Source organism: Lytechinus pictus, chromosome 16, assembly GCF_037042905.1.
Source record: "Lytechinus pictus isolate F3 Inbred chromosome 16, Lp3.0, whole genome shotgun sequence".
Taxonomy (NCBI): Eukaryota; Metazoa; Echinodermata; class Echinoidea; order Temnopleuroida; family Toxopneustidae; genus Lytechinus; species Lytechinus pictus.
Window position 1 is genome coordinate 27,510,993 of NC_087260.1, and position 23,582 is coordinate 27,534,574.

A 23,582-nucleotide genomic window follows, 5' to 3' on the forward strand; every position below is an offset into this window, starting at 1 on the left:
ATCTCTTTTTGCTCATTCGAATCATATGACAAACGATTCATCAATGATACATGTATAATGTTGTGAAACCTCTGTACTTGTCCTCTCATAAAGAGAACACCTCACCTTGTGATAGACTCTATAAATGTGAGAATATAAAAGAAATAAGTACTAAAGTAATGAGGGAGTTGTACGTGTGTGACATCACAGATCTTGGTCGCATTGCCAATGGGAGGATCTACATGGCATTAGTGATCTCAATATTCAAATGCTCATAATTTTCTTATTATTCATTCAATCTTCCTCAAACTTTCAACAATATGTTTCTTTGATTTTTCTCTTTGATATGGATTCAGCTGGTTTCAAGGGTTTCATTCTCCTTTAAGGAATTGTTGTTGTCTTGTATTAAAGTTTGGACTTGGTTGTGTATGCTTTTGCAGTGATTGTTTCTGACAGTGACATTTAATGGTAGTTGTTAGTATTTTACAAACCTATTGACGATGCTTGTTCACATTTGCTGAGTTAAATACTTACTGAATTACATGTAAACTTTACCCCTTGAAGTATGTGTAGAGCACTTCATTCTACCCGTGAGTTCTTCTTCTTTGTTTGGTTTGGCTGGAAACCAGTCAAGAAATGACTGTTTTGAAACTGCTTGAAAGAAAGAAAGAGTACTACAGAAGGTCTATTTCAAAACTTGCAATATTCATAAGAATGAAAAATGAAGAGCTTTAAACTCTCTCTTTATATACAAGATTTGCAGGCTTCTTCAAAAGGAACGCAATATTCTATTGAATGTGTTCAACCTACACATAATTTTGTTTCATTTTATCTCATTTATGAACATGAACAAAATTAACACACTTGCACCGTATAACCATTTTCTCACAAATTTGTCATTGTAACTATGTTATGTTATTGGTCTGTTTCTTCCTCATTTTCATGAATAACTGCATGAACTAACCCCCCCCCCCCCCAGAAAAAAAAAATTATGGGGAAACTTTTATACATCGACATGTTAGAGTCAATGGAATACATAACTATTGACAGACATGTATGTGTGCCCCTGACCTTGTAATGCAATAAGATTTCATAAATCGCTGGCTTTTAGAACTTTAAGAATCTGAAAATTCATCTTTTAGATTGCAAAAGTATCGCTATGGTAAAAGAGAAAATTTTATACTATACTGTGAAGTGTCAATCTGTTACGTTTGTAAAATGAAATGACCACAATTGTTTAATCTTACATCATTTCTAATTTGGCATCCATTACATGTACTTTCTCCTATCTTACAGAGAGTCCGGATGAACGGTAAACACAAAAGAGAGAATGGAAAGAGATGAGACTCCTTCACTCCCTCAAACTTTCTTCGTTCGTGTGCAGGCCACCTAATTGGACACTATATAGCGCCATCTAGTGGCTAGAACACTATAATTGAACACATACAGCATTCCTGCATCTGCGAAGTTAGGACTTCATAGCAGACATCTGAAGAAATTTTGGAGTTAACGTGCCAGAGCCGGTATGTGTATCCATTTCAGCTGGGCATATGGAACTCGGATGGTTTAACTTAATATTGCATTCTTTAATGGCATATAGGAGCTGCCACTTTGGATGCTGAAATAGAGCAGTTGTCCGCGTTTGCATCATCTGAATTACATGTCTAAGTATATATGTAGTTCAAAATATTCAATTTTGAACTTTTATATATTGCAAAATTTAACAACATGTGGGACTGACATCTTGAGATGCTGATATTTAGCAGATTTTGCAGTCTTGCCGGTTTTGCGAGCCTTCACCATCCAACCACTTGTATGAAGGTGTATCTAGGTCCAAGTGCTACTCCTGGGTCGAGAGAGACGACCGCATAGGAAATACGTAATGATATGGCATCAGGCAACGTCAGTATTCCGTGTTGAACATGCTTCTTTAAACCTGTTTACCTATGATTGCACATCAGAAACCATTATCAAATATTGTATGAAATCATGGGGGGATGTGTTTAAAAACGGTTGCCATGACAACAAAGATGGACAATGGATGTTGGGATGTGTATATGCCTATTTTCTCAAATATTGAAATATCCCACTCTGTTAATATAAGAAGCTGTAAGCTTACAATGCAAAAAAAAACTTGTATACCCTCATTGAATATCAGTCCATATAACATGATAATAATAATATAGGTATATTTACCCAGGGAAGCCATTTCAGTCCTGAAAACTGTTCTCCCAGCGGGCCCTGCTATTATTATTACCCTGGCTTTAGCTGGGCTGCCTAGGCGCTCAAGCATTCAAGGAATTTCTTCCTACCGGGTACCCATTCACCTCGCCTGGGTTGATTGCAGCACAATATGGATAAATTTCTTGCTGTAGGAGATTATGCCATGGCTGGGATTCGAACCCACGACCCTCTGTTTCAAAGTCACAATGGTCCATTGTGAACATTCTTCTAGGACACACTTTGGGATCACTTGATTTTATGAAGTATTGATTGAAAAGAGGGTGTAAACGCTGGTGTTTAAATTCTCGATAGTATTAAGGTTTTTACTTTCTACCTCTACAAACCATGTACATGTATTTGCTTTGCGAGTATGGAATGCACAACCTTATCAAAAATTATATCTGAAATCACTTGATTTAATCTTCCATAAACGTCTTGTCTAGCTACATTTTTTGTTGTGTGGTGCACACAATATTGATTAATTTATTTTTATTAGCAATGATTTATGATTCTTCACACATTTTATTTAGAACAAAATATATAGTATATGTTGAGGTGTAATATTATTTCATTTATCAAAACTTCCTTTTATTTTGATTGTTGATTCACAATGCTCGAACACACCTTTGCTGTTAATTTAAATGAGATTTGAAAACTAATTTATATATGATTATGTTTGTATATATGACTAAATTGCCAATTTGAGGATGCTTAATGATTAACTTGCCAGTTGCGTAACAGTAACATAAGGTACCAAATAGATTTATCAATAGAAAATAGTAATTGATACTAGGTTTAGTATTACAATATCTTTTGCTTCTTAGCTGTCATTATAATATCTTTAGTTGCATTTATTGGGAATGAGAGATACATTTATGAAATGATTTTATATTTCGTTTTATTTCATAAGCTTTTTTATTTGAGCATTTTCTGTTTGATGTATGATTGCCAGAAGTCAAGAGGTCTAATGTTTTTACAGGGTTTTGTTTGTGTTTATATAAATCAGAATATTTATGCTTTGCAATATCTTTAATTTTCTTAAGCCCATTGCTTACTGGTTTCAGGTAACTCCTGTACAAAACTCACTGGCGTTGCAGATCTCAGCAGTCAATAGGTTAACCTACATGTATGTATTCTTTAGGTTTTAGATTTGTACCAGTTTCTTTACTATCATGAAGTCTTATCAACAATCACTCGTATGAAATCACTTCCAGACAAATCTACTTAGTATTTCTTCAAATTTCACTTTTGATCTGCGTATGCTTCGTAAGAACAAGTATTTTCCATCATCACTTTTATTTGAATATCCTTTTTATGTAAAATTTAGTTATTACAGTAATATTTTTCTGCTTGCAATACCATAATTATGCTATCAAAGATATTTGGTGGGTATGTGTGCATTAAGAATATTTCATAGTTCAAAAAAAAAAATATTGGCATTTGTGCTTAATTGTATATCTGTTTCACATTACTAGAATACTGTCAGAATTATTATGCTTATATGCTTTTTTGAATTATTTATGTATTTATACTTTGTTTTGCAGTCTTTTAATTAGGTTACAATTCTTCTTGTATTTTCAAGAGTTTAATTTCCTTCAATCAGGCGAAAAAAAATCATTTTAGTGTTACAATCCAAATATGTACATGTACACTTTTGAGTAAGAACTCTCTTTGAGCCAAAGAACTATTGAGAAAATATCTGTTCCAAATTATATTTGAAAATATACATTTCATATCAGACAATATATTCTTGAAAATATATATAAGAAAATAGACATTTTCTATATTCTAGAAAATATCTTTTTGGGATGTCTGTGCAGAAGGGAATTCGTTTGCAATGGGCCTATTAGATCAGGTTAAAATCTGTCATTTTCACATCTATAGCCATATTATTCTGTATTTTTTCCTGTGTTATGTTAAGACTTATGAAAATTATCTTATTTCTCAAGGTATTCCTTTGCTCTCATCTATGATCTCTTATATCTTGTCTTCTGTCCATCTCTCTTTCTCTCCTTACAAATCTTTCTTTTTAATTTCTTTCTCTTCATTACCTTCTGTCCTCTTTCCCTTGTTCTTTCTCTCTTCATTCCGTTCTCTTGTTTAGTTTGCTTCTCTTCCTATTCTCTTTTTCTTGTCTCTTCTCCCTCTCCCTCTCTTTTTTTTTTTTTCTTTCTGTCTGTCTGTCTGTCTTTCTTTCGATCTTTCCATTTCCTCACATCTTCCTTCACTCATATCTTCAATCATATACTTTGCACTTATGCTAAGTTTAAAAAGCAGATATCAAATCAATGTATTCAGGTGATTAATTTTGATTTAATAACTATATGATTGTCTATAGCACAGAGTTTATTTAAGATATATTACTGAGAAAATATGAAATCTGACTACTAATTAGTTATAATTCATGAAATAAACTGGTTTTATTCATTTATACAATTTTGAAATAAATTGCATCTTTCTGAATGGATAATTTCATTTAAATGTTATTTTTTACAGCTTGATTTTTTTCCATCTTGATTATTTTACCTAGAAATACTTATCAATATTTTACAGACAAATGAAACCCACCTTTCTCAGAGTGTTATAAAAATATAAATGATTATATGAAATGCAGAATTATGAATAAATTGGAAGAAAATTATTTATAAAGTGTTTGGCACATATGTATCATACAATTTAAAAGGAACACAGTCTTTGACGTAAAAACTTGCAGCATTACTCTGAAACAAGAGACAAATATATAAAAATATTGTGAATATATACTCGTCATATATCCATATACTGTATGCCTGTATAACAGCTATGTTACATGTGGTCTGTGTTTGTGACAGTATAACATCCCCTAAATTTAACTTTACGGGCATTCTTTCTATTTCTAATTCTTCATTATCTTGCCTGAGGTTTCCTGACCAAGCATATGTCACAGAAGACCAAGGAATATTTTCAATGTTTGTTTGAAGAATGAAAGACCAAGATTTTAAAAAAGTGTATTTATACCTATGAAGAAAGCTGTATATAATGTTCATATGGTACATATTCTGTGTATGTAAAATAAATATATATTATATACATATAATAGAAATATTCACAAAAGATGGAAATTTTGCTATGTCGCTATAGTATATATATTGCGCTGTGCCAGTGCATTAAGGGGGCAAAAGGGACTATCACTAAAGCTCATATTCATAAAAGTTTAAATTTATTAAATACCCTGCAGCTCTTCCCAAATGGCTAAAATCAATATTTACAGAATAAATGTAAACAAATCAAAGTCCATGAAATTGATTTTTTCCCTCACTTAAAATTGATTTAGCCACTAGTGAATCGTTCCAAGAATTAGATTGTCAGATCAATCCATATATCTATGGAACATCAAACATTTTTGAAAATTGATTTCATGATTACATTCTTCTTTGATCGTGTACATGCAAGCCTGTGATTGGGTTTTTACAGATGATGCGTCTTAATTTATGACCCTGTATCACAATGATTAGTGATTGATCCCAGGGCTTACATTACAAATTGTTTGTGATTATGTATAATCAATCAATCATACAAATCAACGATGTGATCGATTGCAAGGCTGTGTGTTGCAGCCCCCAGATCAAAGATAGTTAATTTTTTTTTTTTTTTGGGGGGGGGGGGATATCCTTTACATGGAGCTGTTAATAAAGTTATCCATTACTTTACAAACAACTGTTTCATCGAGTGCCAAATTAAACCAGCCAAACTTTTGTTTACATGTTTCAACAATGTATGACTGCATTATGAATAATGTGCTTTATATACAGTAAAACAGCATCTGTATTTCTGTGTGCCCCTACAATCAATTTAATATGATTGTCTTTACTTTGTTCAAACTTTATGAATATGAGTCTTTGAATATGACATCACACTGTGGACCCTGATAACATGTAGATCATGCTGTTTCCCCAATGGACGTTTTGAGGAAGAAATTATGAATAAAGAGCATATAGACAAATGAAATACATTTCGTTTTGTGTTTAAGTTTGTTGCATTCAATGTCACCATAGGAGTGTTGTCTAAAAGTGCTAGTTTGTAACATAATCAATTGTCTTGTAAGCATTTCACAAAGTCATCTGTGATATTCCCTGATGACTGTTATAAGCTACTGAAATCCTTGGATCCGATTGGCTGAGAGCAATGTTGAATTAAAAACACTAACAAGATGCTTCATGAAATGCTCATCTGGTTGAACTCCACCATATTTATTTATTTATTATTTATTTATCTTTCTATCTTTCTATCTATCCATCCATCCATCGATTTATTTTTATTAATATATTTACTTATTTATTAGTTTATTTAGGTACTAAAGATCAGCAAAAAAGATGTCTTTTATCAATGCCCTGAGAAAAAAACAATTACAACAATGAACATCATTGATATATGGGGGTTTCCAATACAAGGTATAACAATCTACCAAATTGAGATCATTTGTTAATTATAAATTTTAAAAATGTCAAGTTTGTAAGGTTATGGCCATCCATTAGAGATTGATGTTCATTTGGAGCGATTATTCACTTTTATCCAAAACCTCCATGAAGTTTGATTTCCCATGCAAATCGACCTTCCATAGTCTATATATTTGCTGAAGTCAAAGTTTTTCTCTTTTTTTGTATTAGATTATACCTCTTTTTAAGTCGCACAGATTTCTGTGTGTGGTCCCAAAAGATTTGACTTGCGCAAAGTTCTCTTAATAAACTATTCAATAGTTCAGATACAGGTTATATTTCATTACAGGTTTAGTTATTGAACAGGTGAACAAGAAATTAGATCAGTGGCAACCCCGGGGCATTTTGATAAAAGTAAGGGGGAGACAATCCAAAGGCACTATATTTTTCTAAATTAGAATATATATCGTAAAGTTAAACGCCCAGATCCCCACCCCTTCTTTCTTCCCTGTTCCTCCCCTTTTTCTCCTTTTCCTCTCTATTTTTTGTTCAAGATTATAGAGGAGAAGACTGCTGTTACAATGTGGACACCATTCTCATACACAAACTTTTGAAATAAACCCTATACCATCCCTTTATCTCTCTTTTACAAGTACGATGATACACCAACCTGGTGGAATGTACTTTAACGGATGGTGATGATGATGATGATCTCAGAATACCCATGTTACTCATGTCTTTCCTACTTGAAAACAGGTGGGCAAAAGTGAAAAATCTAAACCATTAGTAGCATGAAAATTGGGGGAATGTAGCATTTGCGACAATTTTCCTTCTACATATTTTTATATTATTACCATATAATGACATATGATAGACAACATATTGATGAAATGCATATTAAAAACTTGTACAAAAATGCCTCTTTCAGACAGACGTCTATGAGATTCTTGCAACTGAATAATAAATACAGTGAGCATAAAGACTTAAAACAATTCATGATATACCTTCTCAAAATTCAGGCAATTTGTATTTACCACCCGGCCTGCATGAAGTTTCAGAAAATAGGTGTTCTCTTAACGCAGAACGTAAATGAGCTGTGATTTCGGCACCATGTGGTCATACAAAGGCATGTATCTCCTTTGATAAAGTATAATGTATCATTTATACAGTGCATCTGAGAAAAAAAACATCAAACCGAGACTTGTCAATGCTTTATCATAACTTAACTCTTTAAATGCCGTTGGCAGCTATGCGTGCCCTTAGCCCTCTAATGCCATTGGCACGTATGCGTGCCCAGATAACTTTATTTTTTTAAACCAATTTTACAGCCAGAAAATCAACACCATATTCTCTGTTTTTTATGTTGTTATACTGGCCAGGAATTCACAATTCATTTTATCATATAAAAAATAGTGGTTTACATAGACATTTTTTGAGTAAAATTGTATTTTTGCATCATTATTTTCAAGAGTTGATTTCGGATATTGCTGCGATCTGAATCAAGATTTCCCCTATTGACACGTGTGATATAACGGTTGTGTGTAGCAATACACGTACTTCTATGGGCAGAGCAAAGGCGAATGTGCGAAGACATTCAGCTCGGAATTGACCAATGACCGAGCGGTACGATGTTCCTCACCCAACACTACTCGCCCATTCGCTATTGTTACATGAATATTCATGAGCTATCGATCAGGTCTTTTGCATGTGTGTGTGTGTGTGTATTTGAGTTTTGTCAGACGTGTATCAATCAGATATGATTATTTACGTCTGGGACCGACCTTTAACGTCACCATCCGAAAGACGTGACCAGGGCTCGAACCTCTGCATCAATTTGTAACTTCCCCACTTAGCTTGGATTACAGGCGCACGCCACAACGCCCAGTTGTGCAGGCCTATATGGTAGTATTCTTGTGTCAAGGCTTTTTTCTGCCTGCAAATGTGCACGGTTTGGGGATTTTTTTTTTTTGGGGGGGGGGGCGGGGGAAAGGTCTTATACATTGTTTTTAGCATTGTCACAAAATTGTTCTCGTTATAAATATATTAGTAAAGAAGCCTGTCATTTCCAACTCTCGTCTGCGCACTGCAATCATCACACTCATTATTTATTTATTCATTTATTATTGTTATTAATATTATCATTATTAGTATTAGTTGAGAACACCAATGATTGATGCAATTTAATGTGTATAATTCTACATGTTTGTTACGTAACATTTATATTTATATTTTATTTCTGATTGTAAGCGCTGTGATACTTTTTGTGTATAAATAACCATTATTATTATTATTATTATTATAATTATTATTATCATTATTGTTATTGTTATTGTTATTATAATTATTATTATCATTATTCTTCTCTTTCACCTTCTTTTTAGTATAAAAGGGATGGTCCCGGCTGAAAGTATTTATAGTTTTATATACAAAGCAGAATTCACTGAGCAAAATACCGAAATTTTCATCAAAATCGGATAACAAATAACAAAGTTATTGAATTTCAAAGTTTAGTAATATTTTGTGAAAACAGTCATAAATATTATAATTATATATTATGTCATAAAATGATTGTAATCATATCAATTTCATTTCCGCTGCAGCCAAACTCTCTCTTCATAAACTTAAGATCAGGTAAATAATGGTTCATATTCGTTTGTGTTTTTATAGCCCATACCATTATAAAAAAGAATTATTGATAATGTTACGCTTATTAATATCATATTCAAACTTCTCACAAAAATATTAATTGTTCAATTTTCTCCTCGAATAAAATAGGACGAAGAAAAAAGAGAGTGATAATTAACCCTTTGCGTGCGGGCCCGCGAATCCCGATACCTCTCCCTGCGGCGGAGCCGTTTTGGTACATTGCTGGTATTTGGATCTGTGGCGGTGTTTTCCGAATCAATTGCTAATTGCGCCAAACTAAAGTATTTTCAGGATTTTTAGTAAATGTAAATATGAAAGAGCAGACATTTTTTTCTTTCTAGAAACAAAGGTATTGCTTCTCAAATCAACAGAATAGTTAAGAAATTTACGAGGAAAAAGTCGTGTTATTTTGTAAAATCTTCGCTTTTCCCCAAGTCATGATGACCGTTTTGATAGATTTAATTGTGACATACTTAATTTTTGAGAATAGGACCTCCCGCCTTCGGCACATATACGTTGGAATTATGGAATTCATAAATGGCTCATTATAACCATATTCACTTTATACTCCCTTTATGCCAGCAAAAAGATGATGGGTAAATTCCCCTACACGCTGAGCTCTTATGTCAAATGTGATATCATTATACTACTAAATGAAAAAAATGAATCAAGCAAATTTGATAACAACACCAAATAATGTACCAAGTTTGGTGGAAAAAATAAGCATAAAATTTGCATCGGTTACGGAAGAAACCTAAATATTATTTTGATCATCAACAAAATATATGATGTCAATGTGGCAAGGGCGAAATAAAAAGTATGATGTGTGTAACGAAGAAAAAAAGAGAAAATGGGAGTGAGCGAATCAAGCGAGTAAACGCACTTTTCATGATCTTTTATTTACATAATTCTGTGAATGTCATGCATTTTCCGTAATGCTTTTTTTTATTCTTCCTCATTTGTTTTATTAGCGAGAAATAATTTATATCAATCAATGCATAATTTCTTCCGATGTTCCGCTTTCTTTTGTTTCTCCCTTTTTGCCAGCAAAACGATGATGGGTAAATTCCCCTACACGCTGAGCTCATATGTCAAATCTGATATCATATACTACTAAATGAAAAAAAAAAAATGGATCAAGAAAATTTGATAACAACACCAAATTACGTACCAATTTTGGTGGAAAAAATAAGCATCAAATTTGCATCAGTTACGGAAAGAAACCTAAATATTATTTTGATATTCAACAAAATATATGATGTCAATGTGGCAAGGGCGAAATAAAAAGTATGATGTGTGTAAGGAAGAAAAACAAGAGAAAATGGGAGTGAGCGAATCAAGCGAGTAAACGCACTTTTCATGATCTTTTCACTTTTCATAATTCTGTGAATGTCAATTCTGTGAATTCTGTGAATGTCATGCATTTTCCGTAATGCTTTTTTTATTCTTCCTCATTTGTTTTATTAGCGAGAAATAATTTATATCAATCAATGCATAATTTCTTCCGATGTTCCGCTTTCTTTTGTTTCTCCCTTTTTGCCAGCAAAAAGATAATGGGTATATTCCCCTACACGCTGAGCTCATATGGCAAATCTGGAAGCATAAACTGGATTACTACTAAATGGAAAAAAAATATATATCAAGCAAATTTAATAATTGGAAATGTAAATTGTACTAACATATCGAGTATGTTGATTGTGCATAAGTCCTACTGCATGAATATTGACAATGCACGGTATAAAGAAATTTAGTGGTGTCACTTATATATCATTTGAACAGCAAATAATGTCCATTTAATTTATTATTTCAGGGAAGGGGAAGTAAAAATAATCCTTACTAGATTGATATTTTAATGACGGGGTAATTATAAATATCACAAATAAAGAGGTGTAGAAAATATAATTTCTGATATTGTCGAAAGCAATATCTTACTTTTCTGATAGATGATCAATTACAAACATATTATTTGAATAAACAATCGTAAGGTTCAACAATTTATAAAGATCTAAATTTCTACAAATTGTTAGTAATTTCTACCTTCACACCCCATTGCTTCGTTATTTATGTTCCCTCTTTTATCTTTCAATTTCCTGTATTTTTGATTTGTCAAGGATTATATAGCCTATACATTTCTTCAATCTTAAATCTTATCTTTATCCTTTATTTCTAAATTTGCAAAATAGGCTTCAGCTACAAGTTAATTAAATTATTTTAAACTATTTGTTTTTCTTTATGCTTTTGATAAGTGGAAGTAACAATGCCAGTGTTTGTGCTGGTGGTCGTGGTGGTGGAGGTGTGCTGTTTCCCCGTGATTTCATTCTCGACATTATCCATGCCATCTTTACCATCATCACTATCATCATCATCATCATCATTTAGATTACAGGAAATTTGACGCATATTGTCGATGCTAAATGTCTTAAAGTCGAAACAGTGTTGGGGAAAGAGACAGAGGAATCTTAATCTTGATCTCAACGGAGAGAAAAGCTATTGTGCGTATCGGAACCTTTGAAAGTATTCAATTGTCAAATCAAAAGACGCGCGCGTGGCACGATTTCTATGAACATCCTGTGCTAAATTGCTCTCCTCGATAATAGGTCAGGAGGGAGTGCGGATTAGACATTCCTCATGAAAGAGAGTCTGGGGATCTATTGTTCATGACTTGGTGGAATGAACAATAAAAATGCAGTCGCTATCAGACAGGTGGCTACTTTGCTCGCTTGCGGAATGAATGAAGCCTAAAGTTTGAAAATAATCAATTATTCAAAGACATAATATGCAATGGGGCCCTTTTTTTGTCTAAAATTTCCATTATATTTTCATATTCATATTGCATTATATTATCCACACGAAAAAGAATATCCGGCATGTATTGTCCATTCCTTGGCATGTACGAGATGCATAGTTGGCCCAGATTACAGTCTGTAAATTGTCAGAATACCAGTATTATAATGACTGTAATCACAAAATTCTAATTGCGTAATTATTCATTATGTTTATCTTAATTTTGGTTACCCTGGAAGCCGCGGGGGGGGGGGGTCTCTTACTTCAAAACGGCTCAACATTAACATTTTTTGACAGTTTAAAAATGAGTGTTCACAAATATCAACGTTCATAATATTTTAATACTTTGCCAAAAACGCCCATATTATTTTGTGGGATTTTACACCCCAAACCTGTTAGTATTGAATCTGTCCGATCCCTCTTTATCTATATTTCAATATATCATCTTTAGTTTTCTATATTTTGTCTCCTTCTGACTGGCAATAACTTTGTTACAGTCGAAAGCCCGTATAGTATGTACGACGAATCGACCCTGACAAAATATGGCCAAACTTTTCACTGATTCATGCTTTAGAACGATAGTTGAGTGGGTCGCAAATGTTTGTTGCCGACACTGGATAGAAATCGCCTACATTATCCAAAACAGTATATAGTTGAGTGCATCGCACACCACAACTCATATCCAGGTTACGATTTTTCTAAAACATGTTTTGCATTACGACAATATTGACAAGAATTGAAATGACATAAAATTTACACTGCGCTAATAATTTTGTTTCCCCAATAGCGGTAGTTTCGGAATACCGCGCATTCTGAAAAATTACAGGGTCTTGTTTTGAAGACTACACGAATGTAAGGGTACGGTTGGCTGCACTGTGAAGATACATGGCTCCAATATATTATTGTGTGTGTTTGCGTGGGGATCGCAGCTGTGCTGTGATTGGTCACTTGATCGACGACAATGCCCTTTTTTGGAAAGGTCGGTTTCAATTTCGTGTGTATAAACCCTCTCACATTTCAGAGGAAATAACTTGAATAGCAAAATAGTATTTCATTAAAAAGAGCATTATTTTTCATATTTATGTTTGTTCAATTTCATCAATAGATACGTCATTTGAAAGGGTAAACATTGAACTTTCATTTTATCCTCTTAATTTGTTGGTATCTCTATAATTACTGAGGTTATTTACTCTTTGAAATGTTCATGAAATCATAATTTTCTATGTTTTACTTATTGAAAAAAAACGATGTAAAATATTTCATCTTTTCTCAATTTTTCCGATTGCAAATATGAAAGGTCATAACATGATCATAAAGTTCATGAACCATGCATCATTTCATATGTAGAAGGTTTCATTATACAACGTACGGGTAAAGAGATATGACCGTTTTAAAATCGGTCTCTGCTTACGTTTCGGTCAATTTAGGATTCCCTCGAATATCCCTGGCACTAGAGGGGTATTGGGCATGGCATAGTAAGAGTTAATCTCAAATGTCACATGAGTGAATAAATACTCTGTAGAAGGGACCATTTGGCGAACAGTATCTAAACTCCAGCAAGAAAATCTGCATTTTTATATAAACGGAACTTGATTATTCCTTGATAATTTTCCTTGATTTGGCTTTTAATTTGAAGAGCAGATATGATTTTTTTTTCTTTTTGAATGTCAGATACCGTCTGCTGATTGCCTTTTTTGGTACTCTTTCTTCAAATTATTTTCCTCACTTATGCACGAATGAAACTCTTTTAAGCTACATGTAAATGAGATGAAGGAGGAGACACCAAGCTTTACAATAATGTGTTTTCTTATTGTGTTAATAAGTTATGATAACTTATTGACAATACTGGGTGTTTTCCGGGACACACTGAATGATATATGGTATTTTAATTTATGTTCCTCTTCAGGGGAGCAAGTCTGAAGTGCCTTTTGTCACCACACCCTTGCTTCAAAATCGGGCTGTGTCACGGCGATTCTGACGTCCTGACTAACAGCCGTCATAGGAACTTGACTACAAATGGCACATCTCAATCCTTCATCCATCATGTCCAAGTCAAAATTTCATATCAAACGTGTTTACAGAAACGTTTGATTGTCACCGCAGTTTTGTGTATAATACTTATTATTTTGATTGCAGGGTATTGAACTGTTTCCGGTTTCGTGTAAAACAGTTTTGGTTACCTCCAGGGTGTCCAGTTGCTAAGATCTCCCGACCCTGCAAAACCATTGACGTAGATACCCTTTCGACAACTGCGGTAAAACTTTCCTCTTGACATCACTCTTCTCTTCGGCGGTGACAGGTGAATCAACTGTGGCACCATACCGCATAAAGAATCTAGGCTGAACCCTGGCCCAGAAACTTGAACAGACCCCAGTGTCCGCCAGTGGTGGTATCTGTTGTATTCAAGATCTGATGAGCTGAGTTTGAGGAGATATCTTGCCAATTCTGCAGGAGATTCGAAGTCGGCTATGTGGATGAACGAATCTGGAGGCGCAACTTTAGTGTAGGCGTATTTCTTTCCCCCGTAAACCACGGGTACGGCCCCTGATGACAGGGCGCGTTGCCAGAAATTCAGCGTCAAAAATTCGTCGCAGGCTGCTTCCTCCAAAGCGAGGTAAAATTTATAGCCTTTCAATTCTTCTTCGCAGTGTGTCGAATTACACGTCCTATTCCCACATTTACCATATATATCAACAGAGATGTGTTTGCTGAGCCCACGAACGTACTCTATGCGTGGCCAGAAAGTCCTGTCACAGTTGTCTTCAACCCAAGCAACGAGACCTTTCTTACCGTATGCCCAGTTCCTTGCGGTTTCTGCACCAACCCCTTGACGGTACCGACCATAAGGTATTGGCACATCCGATTGGGAGTGATAGGTCATACTGTAGTGGTACTCGAAATTCGCCAGAGATGGGTCATAATGGTTCATCATCGGGGAGTTATCAAGGGAGAATAGATAGACCTTGAGGAGATTATCAGGAGTAAGACGTTTCACTTCGTCCATAACCAACCGCGTCTTTTTGCGCATGTTTTTCATGCCTGGGCCTACAAGCACAGCGCTGCTTCCTGCGATTGTCTTCGGCAACGTAGAGGCACGCAGGATGATATCGCATACACTCTCGGGACACTTCAGGAGGTAATATCCCATGAGATATTTCCTGAAGGATTTGTATAACTCCTGCCATTCGCTGTCTTTGGGCAAGGCGTTCGCGCCTGGGGCGAATATCGTCACACGGTTGAAGCAACCCATGGTCTCCCAAGACGCTTTGGTGATCTTGAAAACATTCTTGGAAATGTTTGCAGGGAGCGTGTAAGGGACTGGGTTTAGGACCGGTACACCGGACCCCGATGGTAGCGGAATGTATGGCTTTGCTGTAGGCTCCCTTGATGACTGTTTCATCGCCGTCCCGTTGTTTCTTATCATTGCTTGGCCATGTTCTTGAACAAACTTTCTGTCTGGGGCAGGAGCCTTATCTTGATGAGAATATGTCTTGTTTTCACTGGTCAAACCTAAATGCATTATTGTATTCTTATTTGCGTTTGGCTCTGCTACAACTTGGTCACCCACAAGTTTGCTCTCTGACCTTATTTCCCTCTGACCTTCTGCAACGTCCACAGTCTCTTTCTGCTGCATGCTTTGAGTGTCACTCTTAGCCTGAGACATCGGTGCCCTAGCTTGGGCAGCGACTCCCCTTTCCACGATAACATTAAAAACTGTCCTGTCAACATCAACCGGGCCACCACCTGTTTGTCCCGACAACAGATGATGAAAGGCGTCAGGCACCAGCTTTGGGTCTGGCAAAACTTTGACTTGTTCTTTGTGGATTCCCGCTCCATTTTTCGACATCCGGCAGTCTGCTGCTGTCTTCTCCTTGATCTTGCTGAGAATCTGTGGGTTGCTGATCCAGCATCCGTTGTGAAGGGCCAGAAATGCCTGTGTTAGGAGCCACATGGATGAACAGAAGAGGAAGAGCGTGACGCCATAGCGAGACGTTGTCTTGTTAGCCACCCTCAGGAGAACGACCTGCATGACGAAACAAGAGGCATAACAAAAAAACGAAATTAACATGATAAAAGAAACTTAAATAAATTAACAACGATGGATCCTCAACATAAATAAGGACAAAATTGTTCTATGTCGGAGAAAGGGAAAGACAGAATGAATATGATTGTGTCTGGAAATTGACTCCCCGTTAACGGACCTCAACTTAGGTAGATGTTAGACTGAATATGATTTCATCCCAAAATGTAAACAATAACCAAAACACTATTAAGTTACAAGTGTGACCAAAGCTACAAGATGTGAATTTACAGAGAGTGGTACTGGACTTAGCTATTAATTCAAGACGATCCTTTGGTGTGGATGGGAATGGTTCACTCTTAATGATTTAGAAAATCGTGCAGAAAACGCGCCGTTGTTCTCGTCATCGTCTCAACAGAGTGAGTTGTGAAAACTTCAAAGTGTTTTTGCATGACAATAATTGGATAATAAAGGTTGAGGCTATTTCAGGATACAGGTTGCAACCAATATGTATTTGTAACTGATAGCAAATATTAATATGGCACATTTGCTATAATGTATTTCAATAACGAATCAAAATATTCTATGTTGAAATATGTTGCACGAATTGCTTACAAATTTGCCCTTATCATTGCAGAACTTATGATTAATTTCAGGACCTAAATTTGAAATTCAATTTGGTTGCAATTTGTTGAAACGCGCCCATGATATGCATACTCAGGTATATACATCATAAGCTACTGATTAAATACAACATTTGGTGATATTAAAAAAGGGATATTTCATAACGAGTGTCTAAGTGATACGAATGTGAGATGAGTGGCGATTAAAGGGTTGCTCAATGATCAACAATTGGAAACAAAAGTAATTGTGGAAAGTATGCCTATTATAATCTTGTTTTGAAGATCTACATGTACTTTCAACAAAATTAATAATGTATCTTATGGAACGTATTTTAAGTTTAGAAAGTGTCACGGTAACCCTTTTCCTTTTATAAATCTAGATGGTAAATAAGCTAAAATCCATACAGGTAGTACCGACATACTGTTTGTGGGTTGGAGTATTAATACTCAGTATCCAGCAGCTGACGTGTACAGTACTTGCAAAAAACCTTGCAAGTCAAGTACCATGTAGACCTATTTAAATATTGACTTCTGCATTCCTTCTACCACGCTGTCCCCGGAACCCCCTTCCCCTCTTCCTCCCCGCTATACAATCTGCAACAAGGTATTAGAGATGGCTGGAACTGTGGAACAACGAGTGTACATAATCTTCTTAAAGAGATCCCTCAGTCATTCACAAAAACTTTCTTTGACTGTACGTCGCCTTGAAAACTGAACCACGCCCAAAGCTGGTGTACAATAGCTCTTTTTACGACAGAACAAGAATTGGAAGTGTATGACCAAACCTGTATATGAACGGCGGGGTAGGGTCATGATGAAATTTGAAAATGACCATGAACAAAAATCAATGAACACTTAATAGTAACAATAAATCAAAAATATACATTTACATGGATGTAACCAAAGTCAGGTGTTATTTCATATTTTGAAATCTAATAATAGAAAAGTCAATTATTAATAGTTTATAATGATAATAATGGCCTTTTATATAATACATTCCTGACCTGTAAGGACTCTCATGCAGTGCGCTTTGCCGACATAATATTAATGCTTAAAAACAGTAATTACATTAGCTAAACTCTAAGGAATTATCTTATCAACAGCTACATGAACAGATATGATAAAGGTACATTATCTTTGATTGCCTCTAACAGTTTATTATATGTGCGTATTTCTGTGTTCAGGAGTTGACACATTATTTTCCAACATCAGGAGATCTACTACGCCATAGGTGGGTACTAAATCCTAATCCTTGGGATAATCGTAAAATAAAGCCTATTCATTTCTTTCGAAGACCGCCTTCCCCTCTGAATTTACGTTTTTCGAAGCCCCCCCCCCCCCCCACCGCCCCCCATTTGAACCCTTTCCCCTAAAATCCCCATTATTGTACTAGGAGTAACAATACTATGTGGAAGGCGTATGAATGATGAAAAGTTTACTTTAGGACTTATTCCGCTGATGACAAGTGGAAGAAAATGTTTACTTTTCTTTGGAACGCGTTGTCTGGAATAAAGGCGTTTTATATACTCCTTCTTTTGTTCAAATTCCATATTTGCCCCCCCCCCCCCAATGGCATAGTTACACTCTGCAAACTGGGGCGATTGAGCGATGGGCGCCACTTAAGAGGGTGGAAGAAAGCATTTCGCATTAAAGTGAGTAATAACAGGCCACACCCATTTCAGAATACGCCCTTTGGTCTTCGGCATTGTGAAGAAAATGTATTGCATTTAGGTCTACCTGTACGGGGTTGTGAGAGTTGGTAAGTTACATTTCGATGTTTTGTTACACCATGGACATAGTTATATACATCCAGTTTGTAAACAGTTGTCGTCAAGTAGACCTAAACGCATAGAATACATGTGTTATTCATATTATGTAACTTATGCATAAGTTACCGACATATTCATAGTACTGACCTCGCCTACCGATGCAAATACAAACAGTGTATAAATATAATCTTTTGTGTATTTTATTCTTTACAATAAGTGCCAACAAAGTCTATATACGACCATTACGATATGGCTTCATGTACACACACAGCCGGTGTCCTTCAATCTCGCTGTCTTATTCTATTATCTGGTTAAGAATAAGTATTATCTGTCATTTAAATTAGTATGACACCTTGTCTGCGGAGGGAGGGTGGAGGGCCCAAGTTGGCAAATGGTTGTCAAAATACAGATTCATGGCAAGGACATTTGGTGCATTGGATGAAGGCAATTATGGGCTATTATTTCTGTTATTCCTATCTCGAGCTATTTCATGTAAATTAGAAACCATATATATATATCAACCCCAAATAATATACCCCAATTAAGATAATTTGTAATGTTCTTACACCTTTCAATGTTTATATACACTAAAAAATAAAAATAGGATCGGTCACTGTGCTTGATGTATGGAAGGGGCGCAATAATTATTTCACAATCACATTAAAAAAAATATATATGCATTGTGCATGGATTAAGGCAATTTCATGCAAATGACAGAGTCTCCTCCGCCATGTCCATGGCTGTACCCAGCGTTGGAAAGGAGAAAGGATTTTTGCCCCCCCCCCCCCCACAATACAATGAATAAAAAGACATGATAGCTTACACTTCTTTTTTTTCAGTGAAACTGTATACCAAGTCGTTTAACGTCCAACTTCACCAATGAAAATGCAAACATTACATTCTGATGGACTAGATCGCAATTTGATACATTAGCCCTTCCCCCAAAAAGAAAGCTGGGTCCCAGGTATGCATGCATACCCCATCCCCTCCCCCCGCAGCCCAAGCCAGGATTGCTTCTCGCGCGCCTGCCCACTTGATGTATTGTAAATGATGTTGATGATGATGATGATGGTGATGGTGCTGGTGGTGATGGTGATGACGATGATGGTATGATGACGATGATGTTGATGTTGATGATGATGGTGATGGTGCTGGTGGTGATGGTGATGACGATGATGGTATGATGACGATGATGTTGATGATGATGGTGGTGGTGATGATGATGAAGTTAGTGATGATGATTATATGATAGTGGTGATGATAATGATCATAACGTTGGTAATGGTGATGGTGGTAGTGGTGGTGGTGGTGGTGGTGATGATGTTGATGATGATGATGATGATCATATTTTATTGAAATATGACGCTCACAAATCGCTATGGCCACTGGCGGATCCAGGGGGGGGGGGGGCACAGCCGGCCAATGCCACTCTCCCCTTGAGAAGCAATATTAAAATTTGTGATGTAAATATGCCATTAAAGCAGAAGTGTGCCCCCCCCCCCTTGAAGGTGAAGACCTTTCTTCTTTTTTTTTTGCTTGTCAAATTTTTCCTCGGAAAATGTGCCCCCTTTTTGGGGGAAAATCCTGGATCCGCCCCTGGTTATGGCAATGATCAAAACTGAGAAATGAAGTGAGAGAAGAGGGTGAAAATTCTATCTCAGATTCGAGTATCATGAACGGTAGATAAACGAGATGAAACCCTTTGAGAGAGATTAAATTACAGCCCTGTATGTATTCAATGAATCCACTGACATATCAATACTCTCTTGTGTTTTAAACAAATTATAATTAAACACAGCAAGCAAAATCATAATTTAGCAAAGATAAAATAAATCGAAATCTATGTTCTATAATGTGATATAATTGTTTGATTCTCACAAACATACAGCAAAATCAAGTGAAAGAGTAAAGTGTTGGTGATTAAAGGTAATGGAGGCCTTTCAAAAAAAAAATAGCAATACAAATACATATGTTATTCGTTAAGCCTACTAAAAAAAGGGGGAAAACAGTCAACGGTCAACGTACAAAACTATAATCATTACCCCATACAATTTGTAGTATAGTATCTTGATATAATTCATTATTTTATAATTTGAAAGATATAACGTCAAAAACAAATTTTCACTTCATATTCCGGTATGATTATTATACTACAGTGTATACCTTGATGACTTCCCTCATGTCTGCTTGTGAATTGATGTCGCCTGATGATGACGTCTCCGAAGATCGTGATTCGAACCCTTTACCACAGGATGTCATAATTTCACAAGTTTAAGTCAAGGAAACACAGCCAAAACTATATTTAAAAACTTATATCCATTCAAATAAATGTCATAATCTCTGGCTCCGTTAAAGCGCAACTCTCATTCGGAAATACGTGTATCTCGGATCTGTCGATGATGTGACGCTGTTCACATAGCAAAATATGACCACTAATAGTTTATTATCGGTGAAGAAATACTTGAAATGCTTGATATTATGTGATGAAATCCATTTGACCGATTTAACTTTCTGATCTACCGCCGGATTACTTTGGGGTGAACCATGGACCTACAAACGTAACATTATACCGCAGAACTAGCGGATCCCGTTCGGCATTCCATGTTATAATATAAGCCTGCCTCCGTGGCGCACATGCTCTGCGGACATTCAAACGCGATTTGAATAGCTTCCTTGGTGCGTTACAATGGGTAAAAGGGAAAGTATTGTGCCCTCCTCTATTCATATGCTTGTCGTCGTATAAGTGGTCTCATTTTCTTTCATACACCTTTGAGAGCTATTTCAAACAAGGTTCTATTGCTCGAGGAAGGTATGTCCTTTTGTTTAACCGGTAGCCTTTGAGTATGTCCCAAAGAAAAACAAGATTCGGAGCCGTAATCCACGGACAATAGAAGAGTGGGACAGGGGGCAGTTAAAGAAGTTACTTGGTCCAAGCGGATTTTTTTATAATGGAAACAAGAGAATCTTATTATTGGACTTTCTACAGACGTTAATTTTACTAACCTTAATCGATCAGGGGTCAGTGTTGGATTTAATCCGTTAGGACTTGAGCTTTTGATGAATAAGGAAAAGGCTACTTTCTATTCCAACCCAGAAGGAAAAACCAGTTCCACCGGACCAGTTAGACCAGTAGAATTTTAACTGGTAACTCTGGAAATTGGAACATCGGTTTACTGGTCTAACTGGTCATACTGGTCCAGTTAAAATTTTACTGGTCCAGTTAAAAATTAAACTGGTCTTGAATTACTGGAATTTTATACTGGTGGTTGTTATACTGGTCTCACTGGTATTGGTCTTCAAGCTGGTCTCTTTACTGGTATTTTCTACTGGTCTAAATGGTCCTCGAACTGGTCAAACTGGTCCTCGTACTGGTCTTACTGGATCAATTTATTACATGCATTTGGTTTGTTATATACCATGGTCTGTGAAATGTGATGGAAAAGATGGTTAGTAATAATCTTTCTGCTGTTATTTTAAATGTGATATATGAAATTACACATTTTCATTGTGAATTAGTTCACACATTTATTTGGAAAGTTTTTAAACAACAATGAGTGCCATTGCAAGGATATTCCATTCTAAATCCTGATTTTTCTTTTTTAAATAGGAAATATGCAAATGAGGTAAATCACGTGATCAGCATCATCAGAATTACTGGTATTACATGGTCGTGACCAGTTCAATTTCAAACAATGAATTACTTTAGACCAGTTGACTAAATCAGAGGAATGTATCTTGCTTTGATCTTAATCATAATTAAAGGAAATAATTATTTTAATGATAATGTTTATACTTGATAATTATGATAATATTAATAATAATAATTACAATATCGATAAAAATGATAACAGCAATAAGAATGATAACAATGATCATAATAATCATAATGATAATAACTATGATAATTATAAGAAGAATTATAACGATAATAACTTTCTCTGAATTGCAAGATTCATTTACCCTAATTCGTCAAATGATCTGACTTGAAATAAAATCATTATTCATTGGACCAGTAACACCAGTTTGATGAAAAACAATTTAACTGGTATTACTACTTTGCTTCAACTGGAATGCAATTGTTTGAACTGGTCCAGTAAACATATACTGCAAACCAGTAAAAATCTACTGGAAACCATTTATTGGACCAGAAACACCAGTATGATGAAAAACAATATAACTGGTATTACTAATTGCATCAACTGGAATGCAATTGTTGGAACTGGTCTCCAGTTAATTTTTACTGGTCCAGTTAAAAATCAACTGGCCCAGTAAAAATATACTGGAAACCAGTAAAATTCTACTGGAAACCAGTAAAAATTATTACTGGTCTTACTGGTTTTTCCTTCTGGGAAGTAGATAGTAACAATTGTACTTCCGCCAATTTCGGCAAAATAGGTTTTTGTGCATCATTCATTTAATGATATTTTGTCAAAAATTATTATATGTTTGGGAAAGAAAGTCTTGAATACGACGTATGAAAAAGTAAAGTTTTTGCGAAATATTTCACTGAGAAATATTAATAACAGTAGGCCTAAACTTGACCTCCATACCCGCCCCCGGACCCGCCCGGCCCTTCTGATAGTAAAGAAAATGACAGTTTTCGGCCCAATCAGTAGCATGTCATTCAATATGCGTCATTTATCTCAATCTTAACCATCATGTTCTCAGACTTCATTTACGTTTCAGCAAGTACTCAATTCAATTCAATTCAATTCAATTCTTTATTCCATTTCCATTTCCATTCAAAACATAATACAAAGCAATATAAATCAGATACAATTTTACAGACGAGCATTCTTACTTCGTAAAAAAAACAGTATAATATTGAGCATGAATGAAATACTCCGAAGTGTTCAAATGCCGACTTAGGGCCTATATAATGATACAAATTGTATTTTAAGTAAACTGAAACCAATCGGCTTTATGTAGCAAAACTTATGGACACAATAGGATTTCATCATGTAAAAATGCAATTCTCAAGTTGTTTGTTTAAATAAAATCATAATATTTTATTATACACAACGAATAAATGGATCTGACCCGTGAGATTGGCCCAACCAACTTCTGACATCGAATCCAACAAAAGGCCTGCCTTTGAATATTATTTTCTTTCTCAGCAACC

General features: G+C 35.4%; 2 protein-coding genes across 2 annotated transcripts in view; one reads left to right on the top strand and one right to left on the bottom strand.

The window, feature by feature from the left end:
* Nucleotides 1-3,935, top strand: part of LOC129279437 (guanine nucleotide exchange factor DBS-like) — an 85,814-nt gene extending 81,879 nt beyond the window's left edge. The window contains exon 24 of the mRNA XM_064110985.1: nt 1,276-3,935. Coding sequence (XP_063967055.1) covers nt 1,276-1,295 — 20 coding nt within the window. The 3' untranslated portion in view covers nt 1,296-3,935. The remainder of the gene's footprint in view (nt 1-1,275) is intronic.
* Nucleotides 3,936-11,363: 7,428 nt separating this feature from the next.
* LOC129279357 (uncharacterized) lies at nt 11,364-21,308 on the bottom strand. Its single transcript, XM_054915451.2, has 2 exons — nt 20,624-21,308; nt 11,364-16,071 (listed from the first exon to the last, which is right to left on the bottom strand). Exons 1-2 carry the CDS (start codon nt 20,717-20,719, stop codon nt 14,224-14,226), a joined length of 1,944 nt encoding a protein of 647 aa, XP_054771426.2. The 5' UTR covers nt 20,720-21,308; the 3' UTR covers nt 11,364-14,223.
* Between the last annotated feature and the right edge of the window lie 2,274 nt (nt 21,309-23,582).